This window comes from Lepisma saccharinum, chromosome 29 (genome assembly GCF_977018435.1).
Source record: "Lepisma saccharinum chromosome 29, izLepSacc3.1, whole genome shotgun sequence".
Taxonomy (NCBI): Eukaryota; Metazoa; Arthropoda; class Insecta; order Zygentoma; family Lepismatidae; genus Lepisma; species Lepisma saccharinum.
Genome location: NC_139257.1, coordinates 41,053,179 through 41,066,580, shown reverse-complemented (window position 1 = coordinate 41,066,580; position 13,402 = coordinate 41,053,179). Strand labels below are relative to the sequence as shown.

Here is a 13,402-nt window from a genome sequence, read left to right as displayed (position 1 = left end):
AATAACAAAATTGAATGTTAAAAACAGATTTATTTATATTTTCTTTTCAATGTATTGTTCCAAGAAGAACAAATCTTATAAGAAACACTAACATAACTTTTGCACGTAGCACAAACTTGTCAAACAGATTTTAAGATCACATTGTTGGTTCTGTGTCTCTGATCGTAGTAGTTCCATGTCTCTAACGGAATGTTTGGGTTTTCTAGCCATTGTTGTACTAATCGATAAACAGATCAATTTTCTCTCCCGTTGGACCATCTTCCATAACGATCAGCCATCCATCACTAATACTTTCCCTAGGTATCAACAACAGAGATGAACACATCCTGATCTGGCGGCGAATATCTTCCATTCATCTCTAATTCCTCTATGCTTTCTGTTCGCCTGGTGCAGCCGTGCCAAACAACACCCTGATTGCGATGAGATAAGAAACCGTGCGAACAAACACGAAATCAAAGTCGTGCAAAACAACACCCTGATTGCCATGAGATAAGAAACCGTGCGAACAAACACGAAATCAAAGTCGTGCCAAACAACACCCTGATTGCCATGAGATAAGAAACCGTGCGAACAAACACGAAATCAAAGTCGTGCAAAACAACACCGCACCTTATTCTCAATTATAAGGGTACGAAACCTACTTTCGCAATTCCATTTTGAAATTTTGGCCAGGTTTTGCAGTCACTTGGACCACTGTGCAGGGGTAGTAATGTCATTTGAACTAATAGCACAATTTTTACATAACCTCTGTTACAATTGAATGTCAAGATTTTCAAAATTTTACCCCTAGTCAATGCATTGAGTCCTCTCACGTCTGTTATCTATCTTTCTAGGAACCAATTTTATCCGTATGTATTTGGAAATCCTTCCAGCTTATTCTATAAATACAAGACTCCAATTTCAGTCTTTCTCCCGTCGGAAAATCCTGTGTAGTTCATTGATGAGAAATACCAACTAAACGCAGGGCCATGAAATTAGGCGGGTGGCGGAAGTTCGCGCTGTTGCCACGTCGGAACACAACCCCGTGCGTTCGGAGGTTTAAGAGAATGAAAGATCTCGTTGTAGAGTTGGTCTTTGTAATCCTTGTGATACAAACTGACAGTATTTGATCGAAAGGTCAGGGATGACACAAAAGTGCCCCGGAGAGAGGTCGGTCTGAGGAACTCGGCAACGCAACCCGGTTGACGTTGCCACACAGTGCGCGGGAACCAGGGTCTTTTGTCCCTCTCTCGCTTTGCTTTTCCCATACATGGCACCAGCGCAATTCATGGCCGTGCGTTTAGAGGAAGTGTTCTGCTTCGACACACAACTAAAGGGTTTTTCATAAAGAGCGCTCGAACTTTGAAATGAAATAAAACGAATTGTGTAAGTGATATCACCATACTTGTACTTTTATTTTGAAGCCAATTTGATGACATTATGTTTTAAAGACTATATCAGCCAAATGGCCGCTGCGTCTCCGCTGGGTGATACGAATACTGGAGATCCAATTTTTGATTACATTCTCGCACAAAAGTGACTCAGTTTCACCAATGACGCGAGTTTTGTGGGCCTTGAGGGCGGCAATCCTTTGTGGTTTCTCGGCATAGACCCTACATTTCACGTAGCCCCACAAAAAAATCTAATGGCGTTAAATCACAGGATCTGGGAGGCCAGCTGATGTCGCCACCTCGTGATATAAGGAAGCCTTCGAACTTCTCATGCAACAAAGTCAATGTATCGCGTGCAGTATGACGTCCTGTTGCAACCACACGTTTCTCAGATCCATCCCATCCAATCTAGGCCAACATAACTCGCGTCATTGGTGAAATTGAGCCACTTTTGTGCGGCCATTTGACTGATATAATTTTTAAAACATAATGTCATAAAATTGGCTTCAAAATAAAAGTACAAGCATGGTGATATCACTTACACAATTTGTTTTATTTCATTTCAAAGTTCGAGCGCTCTTAATGAAAAAAAACATTTATTTCAACTAATGTTAACGTAGCTGTTTTTTTTTCATCTTCAGGCCTAAGAAAAAAGTTATGGAAAATGGAACTACAAGCATCCCCGAATTCTACGATGGTCGAAGCGTTTTGGTGACCGGGATGACTGGCTTCCTGGGAAAAGTCCTTGTGGAAAAGCTCCTGAGGGCTTGTCCAGGACTCGAATGCGTCTACGCAATCGTAAGGACAAAGCAAGGACAACCTATTCACGAGCGCCTGAGGGAAATAAAAGACTGTGAGGTAAGTTTGATTGATTGAGCTTTTGTTTTAATTCCGCTTTATGCACAGATAGGCTAATCGGGACTTGACATACAGTTTAAAGCAGTGTTGTTAAAAGTACAGGAATCCATAAATTATAATAGGTTCTATTGGGTTCCGCTGGATCGGAACTTTTTTTTCTCGCACAATTTAGATTCTGTCCTAGTTGCGTATTGTTTAATTGAAAAAAGGTCCCTGGACCGAATTTAAATTGATCTGGTAAAAAGGTTCCTGGACCGAATTGAAATACTTTAGAGATAAAAAGGTTCTTTACGGTCCAGAACCCATTTACGCTTGCTGATTTTCTCTCCTGGACCGGAATTGAATTTATTTAAAATTCCTTCACCTTTATCAACCCTGATTTAAAGTGGGATCCGAACAACTTATGTGGCTCCACCGGGTATCGAACCCGGAAACTCTTGACTGCAAGGCGAAGTCTTTACCACTACGGCATCCAAGAGTCCCGTGTGAGGTAAGTGACCACATGTGGACTTCCTGTTAGTGTACACAAAGGTAATTCGGTTACTACATTTCAATTAACTTTCCAAGTTACAATTCATTATTCAGTTGGCGTGTGGGTTGTATTCCAGCAAAAATCTAGAAACATTAAGAAGCGTTCTGAAAAAGTTATCTGTTGAGACTTCACAATTAGGTCCGCTTTAGACGAAATCATTTTTCTTAACATTTATGCCCTGACCAAAATGCTACTGTGTATAGTGAAAAATCTTACATTTTCAGATGTCACGGCAGGCATATTTCATGACATTTCTCAACGACAGGATAGCTCCAATTTCCGTAGCATTTTTCGCAGCATAACAAATCAGAAGCGACCTCTAGGTCACGAGCAGCTGGAATGGCGGCCCCGTGAGATGTAAGCAATGCATCACTTCACATTTTTAAAAGCCGATAACTATTCAACCGAGGGGAATAACGTTTCGTATTAAATGGTTTTAGGTACAAATCAATTGCGCTGCTTATGTACATACTTTATAATGTATATAAGCCAAGCGTCAAGCTAAGTCTGCAGCAGGTTTTATGTATCAATCCGCTCGAGAACTGAGCTCAGAATGTTCCGTGCCAGTCTTGCCTCAACCGCCGAGCTGCTTACATCGCAGACACCGAGAAAATTCACAGTATTGCCAACCGTACAATACATCAAAACCCTCATGCATGTCAAGCAGAATGTATTTTTGCTTCTTTTTGTCTCCTGAAACATAAAATTTTAGAAGTACTCTGCGTATAGATTATTTAATAAATGTGTTATTACTTAATAAATGCGAAATAACTTCTAAACATGAGAGCGTGTGTGTATATTTCGAGCACGCAGAAAGAAAAATAAACAAAGATAAAAGAAAACAACGATAGGCCCCTCTTGAATTTAATGACAAATTATTGTTTTTGGTTTAGAAAAAAGTACATTTATGAAAAACTTCGTTGCTTCGTTCGCAATACATCCGTCACTGTAAGACACACGCACTTCAAGTTATACCAGAAAAAAAAAGAAGCATGATTTGTTATTGGTGACAATCAGGTGCATTGTCTGCTGCTATTACTTGGGTTTCAATTTATGAATCACTTCACTAAACCAGGATTCAAATCTTGGTCTGTCCATTTCTTGCTGATAATCACCCTTTCTTTGCACGGAACAGTAAATATGCACCTTCAACAAAGACGTCATTGCCGCCAGTGGATGAAACAATAAGCCTCCCCCTTCCTCTCTTCTTTTCTCGTCGGTTTCTTCAGCCCTGGCGGTGGTTTTGCACGGTGGTGTCCTTCAATGTTTGGTTCAATGTACGCCCCCCCCCCCCGCCCCCTCCAAGTTAAAGCATGTATCGTCCAAATAATAAACATGTTTTTTATCACGGCGATATCTTTTAATACCGCGGAGTTGTCGTCAAACAACGAACAATCGTGTCCTCTTCCTAAACTTAAACCGCAAATCATTCAGCACCCGTGATACAGTTCGTGCGCGCATTGACGGCAAATCACCTCACGCCCTGTTTTACTTTGATCATGTTGTCGTAAGGAGGATTATGCATTTAAAACAACTTGCTTGATTTGAAGAGCTTTTCCCTTCGGATGAAGCCCAAAATACCACTCGGGTAAAACCGCGCGCTGAACAGGAGACCTCGATTCAGCCATTCTCGCCGCTGTATAGCACCATTATTAATCAATCACAATATACATAGGGTTAAAATAGTGGGATGTGCAACATTGGTATCGCGGATTTCACGCGCTCTGCAACGTATTCAGTCTTGCTCGACTCGCTCTTGATCTTCAGCGATTCTTCAGCGCAATACAAACCCCAGTTGGCGAATCTGCGGATCCTAGTTCGTCTGCACAGTGATTGCAATCGATCAAGTACATACCTGCTAATGGATGTATTATTTTGTCTGTATTGTACAAATTAAATAACTGTTTTGTTGCAAGTATGCAGTTATGTCGGAATAGAACCCGTCTCAGTGGAACTATATTCTGTGCGCACGTTTGGATCTACATATGCGAAAACATGCTGCAAAGTTGACTTGACGCTTAGCTTAGTACACGTATGGAAGAATATTTTAGTTGTTTCAATTGCAAACACCATGCTCTCGCCATAGATGGTATAACTCGACGTGCCTTTCGTGCTGTATTATACATTGTAATCGCAAGAGCTAACCAAAAAGTTACATGTAATGCTTCAGTGTCAAGTACTATCTGATTTGAAAATATCGCACCATTCACAACTTCAAGTTAATTTTCATATTGTTTCTGCAGTTGTTTCAGAAGTTGAGGGAAAGGAACCCAAAGGCCTTGGAGAAGATAGTGCCCATGAACGGAGACATCGGTGCTATCGGACTTGGCATAAGCGAAGACGATCGACGATTGTTGGCAGAAAAGGTGTCCGTTGTTTTCCACTCGGCCGCCACGGTGAGGTTCAATGAAAATTTGAAGAGAGCGTTGGAGGTAAACGTCAGAGGAACAAAGGAATTGCTGGAGTTGGCGAAGTGCATGCGGAACCTAAAGGTAAGTTTAGCAACGTACACGAAAGGCGTCCGCAGTGGGTGCCAGGAGGGGCACTTGCCCGTCCTGAGATTTCTGGAAAGAGTTAATGTAATTCGAATGGTAAAATTGTAGCGATATTTGATTACAAAATATTGTTTTATGTGACTTACGGACCGTAAATTACAACAGCTATTATTATTGTCATTATGATTATTTGAAGTAAGGTTACATTTAAGTTTACAGTCTATTTTACACTATCTAACTATAAAAACAGCTTACAGCTTCATGTCCTACATGAATTAATATGTTAAGTATGCAGTTATGCAAATTGTGCGCATATATGCCGGCTCTGATTGCCTTTTGAAAACACCGAGTGCTTTACTCCTTGCGCGGTCAACGTTTGCTCTTTGATTACAAAACAGAACATTTCCGAGATGTGGCGTTGTAATCAAACAGAACATTTCCGAGAGGTGGCGTTGCAATCAAACATTACAAGCCATCTTGTACCCACACATTCGCACACATTATTAGCATGTTTACTGAGACTTTTTGGCTTCTATTATCGTGTACTTTCACCTGTGTTAGTTTGCGCTATTACTTTTGAAACACCCTGTATATATATATATATATCGTCGATGTTTTCACGAACTGGCGAATATGTCAACTCCCCTGCATCACGAACCGGCGAATGTGGAAATTTGACATTTTGAGTTTTTGACGCTGTATATGTTGGAACAACTTGTACTTTGCTCTCACAAAGTTTCAAGTTTCTATTAAATATTGCTTAGGAGATAAAGATGGACAACGTTTTGACGAATATGAAAACTAGTATTGTGATAATTTCACGAACCGACGAATATGAAATTCGCCGCTTCGTGGAGAAAAACATGATATCATTTTACAATGCATTCAGAATGTGTCAGTTCGACTACATTTTGCCTAAGAGATGCCGCTGTAATAAAACGTTTTATATTTCATTTTTTTCATAAGAAATATAACCCATTTGTAAGATATCAGAAAACATGTAAGGCACAGTTGTTTGTGTTTCTATTGGAACAGTGTACAGTCTACATTTTGAGACTTTCAGTGAAATTGGCAATCATCTGGTTTACTTCTCGCAACTAAATTATTTCGAATGGTTTATAAAAGAAATGCCATATTTCTTTGATATTATTTTGAAGAATTGCCTTCTAGTGGTGTGGCTCGTTGTGTAATTATTCAGAACATATGAATAAGGACGTGCTTGTGAAGTGGACTGATGGCAGTACTAACATCGTCAGAAGCCAAGAACTTACACTCCTTCATGGAATGAAGAAGTTGCAATATGGAGCGAAAGTAAAAATGTGGTGGGATCCTAAGAAAATTTATTATGAAGGTGTTGTGATCGGGATGGAAGAAGATTCTGAAAGTGGTGATACAGGTGATGAACTTCCTCTGTCAGTGCCAAACAAGAGCTCAGGTGGTGTGATCAATGACTCGAGTGCAGTAGTTAGTGACGTTGACAGTTCTTCAGAAACGTTAGCGGATGATGAGGACAAGGATCCTGATTTTCTTATATCTTCCAGTGATAATGAATCGTCCGTACATTCCTCACCGAGGAATGTTCACGCTGTATGGTGAAGAAGAAACATTTTCTGCATGCGTAACGTGTCAGGATTTGGTTTGTTACAATCACTTCATATTGGATTGCGCCGAGCACAACAGACGTGTTAGTGTACAAGAGAACAACAACCCTCCGGGATCAAGCCACACAGATTTAAAGTAGATGGTTCTCAAAAGGAGGATGTTACTCCAGTAAAGCGAAGGGTTTCCGAAAAGTTAAAAGTAAGAAAAAATGTAAAATTTCTTTCTCCAAAAAAGATCTTTGTGGTTTGTGTAAGACGTACAACTCATTGAAATCAGCTAATTGTTTATCTAATCATTCTGACTTGATTAAAAAATATAACAGGCACGTACAGAAAAAACAGAAGGTGAGGGAAATTAAAGGTGCAAATTAAAAATCCACAGGAGTTCGTGGCTGCTTGCTTTGACATGGAGCAAGTCAGAAATCTACCACAGAGCAAACGAACTGAACTGCATTACAAAAACAAATATCAGCCTACAATTTTACAATTTATGAATTAGCTAGTAAAAGCGGTCATTGCTACGTTTGGCACGAAGGATTAGCGAAAAGAGGTCAGAAGTTTCTGCTGATGAAAGATGAACAAGGTATAAAACAGGTATCGTTCTTCGCCGATGGATGTGCATCTCAGAACAAAAACAGTATCCTGCCTTCTATGTTCGTTTATTTTTTTAAACAATGAAGCACAAAACATCAACACCATACATGTTTTCTTCTTCGAAACGAGTCACGGACAAAGTGAAGGTGATGCTATTCACAGTACAATTGAAAACGCACTTCGACGGAGTGAAGATATCTTCATCCCTGCCCAACTCATCCCGGTAATCAGGATGGCAAGAAAGAAACAACCATATGCTGTTCAAGAGTTGCATACTAAAGACGTCTTAGATTGGAAACAATATTCGCAGTACCTACGTATCCTAAAAGTTAGAACAACAAATGAGGGTCAACCCGTGGACTGGACAAAAGTCATGCAAATCCAAGTGCGCAATGGTTGTCCCAATATATTTATAAAAGCATCGCATAACCTAAACACACACTCAAGTATATCACTTCCTAATCCACGCAGTGCTAAAGAGGACAATTTACCACCAAGGGCTTTTACTTCAAAGCCAAAACGGACTATGAAAAAATACCAGGACTTGCTGTCATTATGTCAAGGAGAAATATCAGTAATTTCTCAGCCTGATTATAAAGACTTTTATGTCAGATTACCTCACTAATTGTACAACCATTTTGCGTCTATTAACTTTGTATTTGATAACAGACTAGTGTTGGTCAATGTATTACTATTTTGTTCCTTACATTTTACTTCCTGAATTTTATTAGTCTTGAAATTTATTTGCGGGCACGTCTAGTATTGTGTGAATTTCTCTGTTTCTCACTGTTACGTATTAAACTGTTATGGTGTATGTTATGATTAGTGCATTAAGGATTTGCCTAATATTTAACTCTGTATAAATATCCAATAAATAAGTTGAAAGTTTTAGCCTTGAACTGTAGAATTCGCAGTTTTAGTGAAAATTACAATGACGAATCAAGCTAAAAAATATTCGAAAAATATTTTTTTTGTTTTCACGAACTGACGAATAGATTCAATGAAATCCTTTGTTCATTTATTGTTCATTAAAATTCTTTCTACGGTGTTCTTTCTCATGTGAACTACCTTCTCACACAGCATTTATTGTTATCTCAAAATATAGTTTAGCTTGAATATTTTTTTCAATGATTCGCAAGTAACGCAAAATTGGCTACTTTCAACTTCGTTTTTCTCAAAATCAATATTTTGCACATTCGCCGGTTCGTGATGCAGGGGAGTTGACAAATTCGCCAGTTCGTGAAAACATCGACGATATATATATATATATATATATATATATATATATATATATATATATATATACATACATACATACACAATATATACAGGGTGTTTCGTAAGTTCGTTTACAACGCTTGGGAGGTGATTGTACGAGTGAAAATAAGGTGGAAAGTTCATGTAAGGAAATTCCGGAAACGGCTTTGTTTCCGAGATATTTACGTTTGAAACGTGGGAAAATGATTTTCCGAATTAAATAATGGCAAAACGGGTGGAGACAAGTCGTCGGTGTTGGGCGGTCCACTAAGAAATTGGGTACGCTCTTGTCAAAAAATCACGCGGCAATGTTGTGCAATGTCGGCGCAAGGGATTCCCCAAAGGACGCGAACGAAGATGTTGACGGGAGTGGGGTTGGTGTGCGTTCTGCGTGAGCTGGTATCGACGAAAATTGGCATGTGTTGAATGGCACCGAAAAACAAAGAAAATTTCCTTGAGCGAAGGGCACCATGACGTAAAAACGAAAAAAAATGAACTGTCATAGGTTGCATATACCCCAAGTCCTGAACGTAGCAGCAGTTCGGCATCTTTGACATAACCCCAGAGGAAGCTGACCGGAACCGTATCTGGTTTCGAGGCACCACCTGTTTTTCGGCAAAGCGCTGTTGTCACTTTTACCTGCAGAGTTTAGACATCCATTCATTCACTGTGACGTTTTACTCCCAAGGTCTTCATATTGCATAGAAAAATAGCAAAACACAATAACACAACCTAACAAAGATAGAGAACCGCAACCTCGTGTTCAAAAATCTCTATGAAACTGAATTAGCAACATCTCATTTAGTCCACGTGGACTTGATGAGAGCTGTCATCTCTTGGACGAACGCTATTGGTGGGAAAGGTTTCAGGGGAGGATTTATTGGACTCCACGTGGACCTGATATATTGTTGTAAGGGGGAAAACTGATCTTTCGGAACTTTCTTTGAAGTAAAGTGAGGTTTCTTTGGGGACCAGCACTATACCATGAAGGGCACACAGTATGCTTAATGGAGATGTGAAGGTTTTCAAAGTGTCCACCATGTACTTCCAAGCAGAGGCGACAACGGCGAATCAAGGATTGTCTAGTGCGAACCAACAACCCCGGCGTTTCTGCTATCGATGCTGACAGCTACATTGATACGGGCAACGAGGTCCTCGGCTGACACGACTGGTGTTTCGTAAACGAGGCGTTTCATCTCTCCCCCAGAGGAAGAAATCCAGGGGCGTAATATCAGGCGATCTAGGTGGCCATGGCACAGGCCCTCCCCTGCCAATTAACTGGTTGTGGAATACGGTATTGAGGAAATGGCACACATTCCGATCGAAATGTGGGGGTGCACCGTCATGTTGAAACCACAGTCTTTGTCTCAGTGCCAAGGGCACGTCCTCTAGTAGTGCAGGCAAAACCTCACTGAGAAATGCTTGATAAGTGGGTCCACATAGGCGAACAGGGAGAATGTACGGTCCAATCAAATGGTCATGCAGTATCCCGCACCACACATTCACTGCAAATCTGTGCTGATGATGTGCCACTAGCAGTGCATGTGGATTTTCATGTTCCCACACATGACTGTTTTTACTATTGAACACACCAGTTTTCGTGAAGATAGCCTCATCAGTCCATAGTACCGTATTCAGAAAATTGGGGATTGTTTCAATCTGATGAACAAACCATTGGCAGAAGTCCTCACGTGGGCCAAAGTCCCGAGGTAAAAGGTCTTGCACTTTCTTCAATTTGTACGGGTGCATCCCCTCTTCTGCCAGGACTCGCCACACATTCACATGGGAGGTGTTTCGTTCGTGGGCTAGTGCGCGCGTACTGGTGTCTGGATAATCCATCACTGCAATTAGCACATCTTCCACAAACCGTCGTGTTCGCACACTTCGCGGTCGTCCAACTTCTCGACGAGGTGGCAACACTGATGCTGTTTCCCGAAGTCGAGTGTCTACAGTTTGAAATAAGGTGTGCGATGGTAACACCATATTTGGAAAACGTGCCCCAAACAGACGCCTTGCAGCACGGCTATTAGCTCCAGCCTCCCCATAAATCAGATGCATGTCCGCCAGCTCTTGGGACGTGTATGCAGCCATCCCTTACACCGGCTACAAGTGTTTATGGCCGTTAACACTCACTAGGTCAAATGTTTGCCCAACACTACTGTCCAAGAACCTCACGTCTTTCCATTCAACCGTGAATGTTTAACAACCTGCTGCTGTCACAGCACCTGAAGCACGAATGGCACAGACACGTGCGCTCCTTCATGAGGAAACCTACACTGTTGGCGCCCCTAGCGGAAAATATGGTACTTAACGTCAGATCACACGGACACCCATCTGCCCTTCAGGGTATGCAACCTATGACAGTCCATTTTTTTTTGTTTTGACGTCATGGTGCCCTTCGCTCAGGAAATGTTCTTTGATTTTTGGTGCCATTGGTGCCTCTGTAGAACTTGAAAACCTGCCCCCCTCCTCTTCAGTTGCCATTAACCTCGCCCCTACCCCCTTCCAGCGGCAGACCGTAAACTCGCTTACCAACCCCTCAAACTGTTTGCCCGCCGGCAACCTCCCGGCAACACCGACGTCGGCATTTTTCAGTCAATTAAGAAATAACTGCATTTCCCCAGCAAGCGACAACGACCTTCGCTCCCCAACCCCGGTGCCACAAATGGGCGACCCACCTTCTGGGCCGCAGCTGAACCTCCCCTCGGGCAGTCTCAACGTCATCCACGTCAATGCATTAAGCATTCTCGCGCATCTCCTTGAAGTCCAAAATATTGCCGAAATAAACAAACACGTGCATGCTCTGCTCGTGTCGGAAACGTGGCTGAAGGAGAGCCTTTCGAGTGAACTGGTGCACCTTCCAGGTTTTCGTCTGTTCAGAAGAGACATGATCGGGAAGAGGGGCGGGGGAGTGGCAATTTATCTACGCGAAGATATTCCTGCCAAAATCCTTTCGGAATCACCCGGCGACTACGACCGATCTTCCGAATATATAATTATGGAAACTACCGTCTGTCAACAGAAACTCCTCCTTGCCGTAGTCTATCGACCACCTACCACTCGCCTCGAAAACTTCGAAAACGATATCGCAACATTTCTACCAAAATATTCTCACGCAATTGTTTTGGGAGACATGAATGTCGACCTGTGTACCACCAAAGAGGAGGCTATGCAATTCCGCGATACGTTCTCGGCCTTAAATCTTACAATCTGTCACCTAAACCCAACCCACCACACGGCCACTTCAGACTCCTGGCTTGACGTCATTCTGGTCTCGGACGAAAATCGCGTAACGAGCCACGGCCAAATTCCGGTACCTGGGATTTCCTATCATGATTTAATTCACGTATCATATAACATCGAAGATCATCCTGGAAAAGCATCCCCTGTGGCGTCCCTCAAGGCACCGTACTGGGCCCCCTCCTGTTTACACTGTATATTAACGACCTCCCGTCGGTGCTTAATCACTGTAGGTATCACATCTACGCCGACGACTTTCAATTATACTTTTCTTTCCCTCCTCAAGAAATATTGAACGCAACCGAACGTGTAAACAACGACCTGAAAAAAATCAACAAGTGGTCTGTAGACCACGGCTTGCACGTCAACCCGACCAAAACCCAGTGTATGCTCGTAGGCTCCGCAAAGATTCTGAACAGAATTGACGAATTAAATCTCCCTAATCTTACGGTCAACGATAAACACTTGCCTCTCTCTACCACGGTTAAAAATCTGGGAATTACGCTAAACAATAATCTTACCTGGAGAGAACACGTAAACTCCGTGCGTAAAAGAGCTTTCGGTGCACTACACTCTCTTTACCGGCTTAAAAACTTCCTCCCCGAACGTATAAAAACCAAACTTGTCCAATCTCTTGTTTTCCCTATTATTGATTACTGTGACACTGTTTACTCGGACGTTAATTGCGAGCAAGCTAAACGCCTTCAGCGAATCCAGAACGCCTGTGTCCGCTTCGTTTTCGACATAAAATATTCAGAACATTTGACACCGTATTATGCGAAGGTCGAGTGGCTGAAATTAAGTGATAAACGGATTTACCACAACCTTGTCCTACTGTACAAAGCCCTAGAAATAAAAGATCCAAAATACCTTTCCGGGCGGTTTCAATATCTTTCGGACTTTCACTCCCGCAACACCAGATCACGTGAAAAATCTCTGTTATCCATCCCTATCCACAGATCTAACTTCTACGCCAATTCGTTTACCGTTACTTCTGCAGGACACTGGAACAGACTGCCCCCCGAAATCCAAGCCTCCTCCTCAATTGTAACATTCAAAAGACAATTAAAATTATACATGCTAAACAATTGGACCTAGATTAAATTCCCAGAAAGAAATACGTTATACATTTAGCCCACGAAATATGCTTTCTATGTAGGTACTTGTGTGTGAATGTGTGTTTGTGTGTGTGTGTGTGCATGTAGAAACTGTATTGCTTTTATTTTTAATTTCTTCTAAGCTACATTTTTTCATTGTGTTAGTAAAAATAATGAGCAATGTACGTAATTAATGGTTAATCCAGGGCTTGACTGCTCGTATTCAAACTGTATTGCTTTCATTTTTAGTTTCATTTTACTTTCACTACTTTACTTTTCTTTCATTATTTTATTTTTCATTTATCTTTTTTAATTTTTTAATTGTATACAATTTACTGCAAAGAAAAAAATTATCCCT

General features: G+C 41.4%; 1 protein-coding gene across 1 annotated transcript in view; it reads left to right on the top strand.

Annotated features, from left to right (window-relative positions):
• LOC145981250 (putative fatty acyl-CoA reductase CG5065) overlaps nt 1-13,402 on the top strand; it is a 44,377-nt gene that overhangs the window by 6,587 nt on the left and 24,388 nt on the right. The window contains exons 2-3 of the mRNA XM_083114401.1: nt 2,012-2,228; nt 5,004-5,252. Of these exons, the coding sequence (XP_082970527.1) occupies nt 2,028-2,228; nt 5,004-5,252 (450 nt within the window). The 5' untranslated portion in view covers nt 2,012-2,027. The remainder of the gene's footprint in view (nt 1-2,011; nt 2,229-5,003; nt 5,253-13,402) is intronic.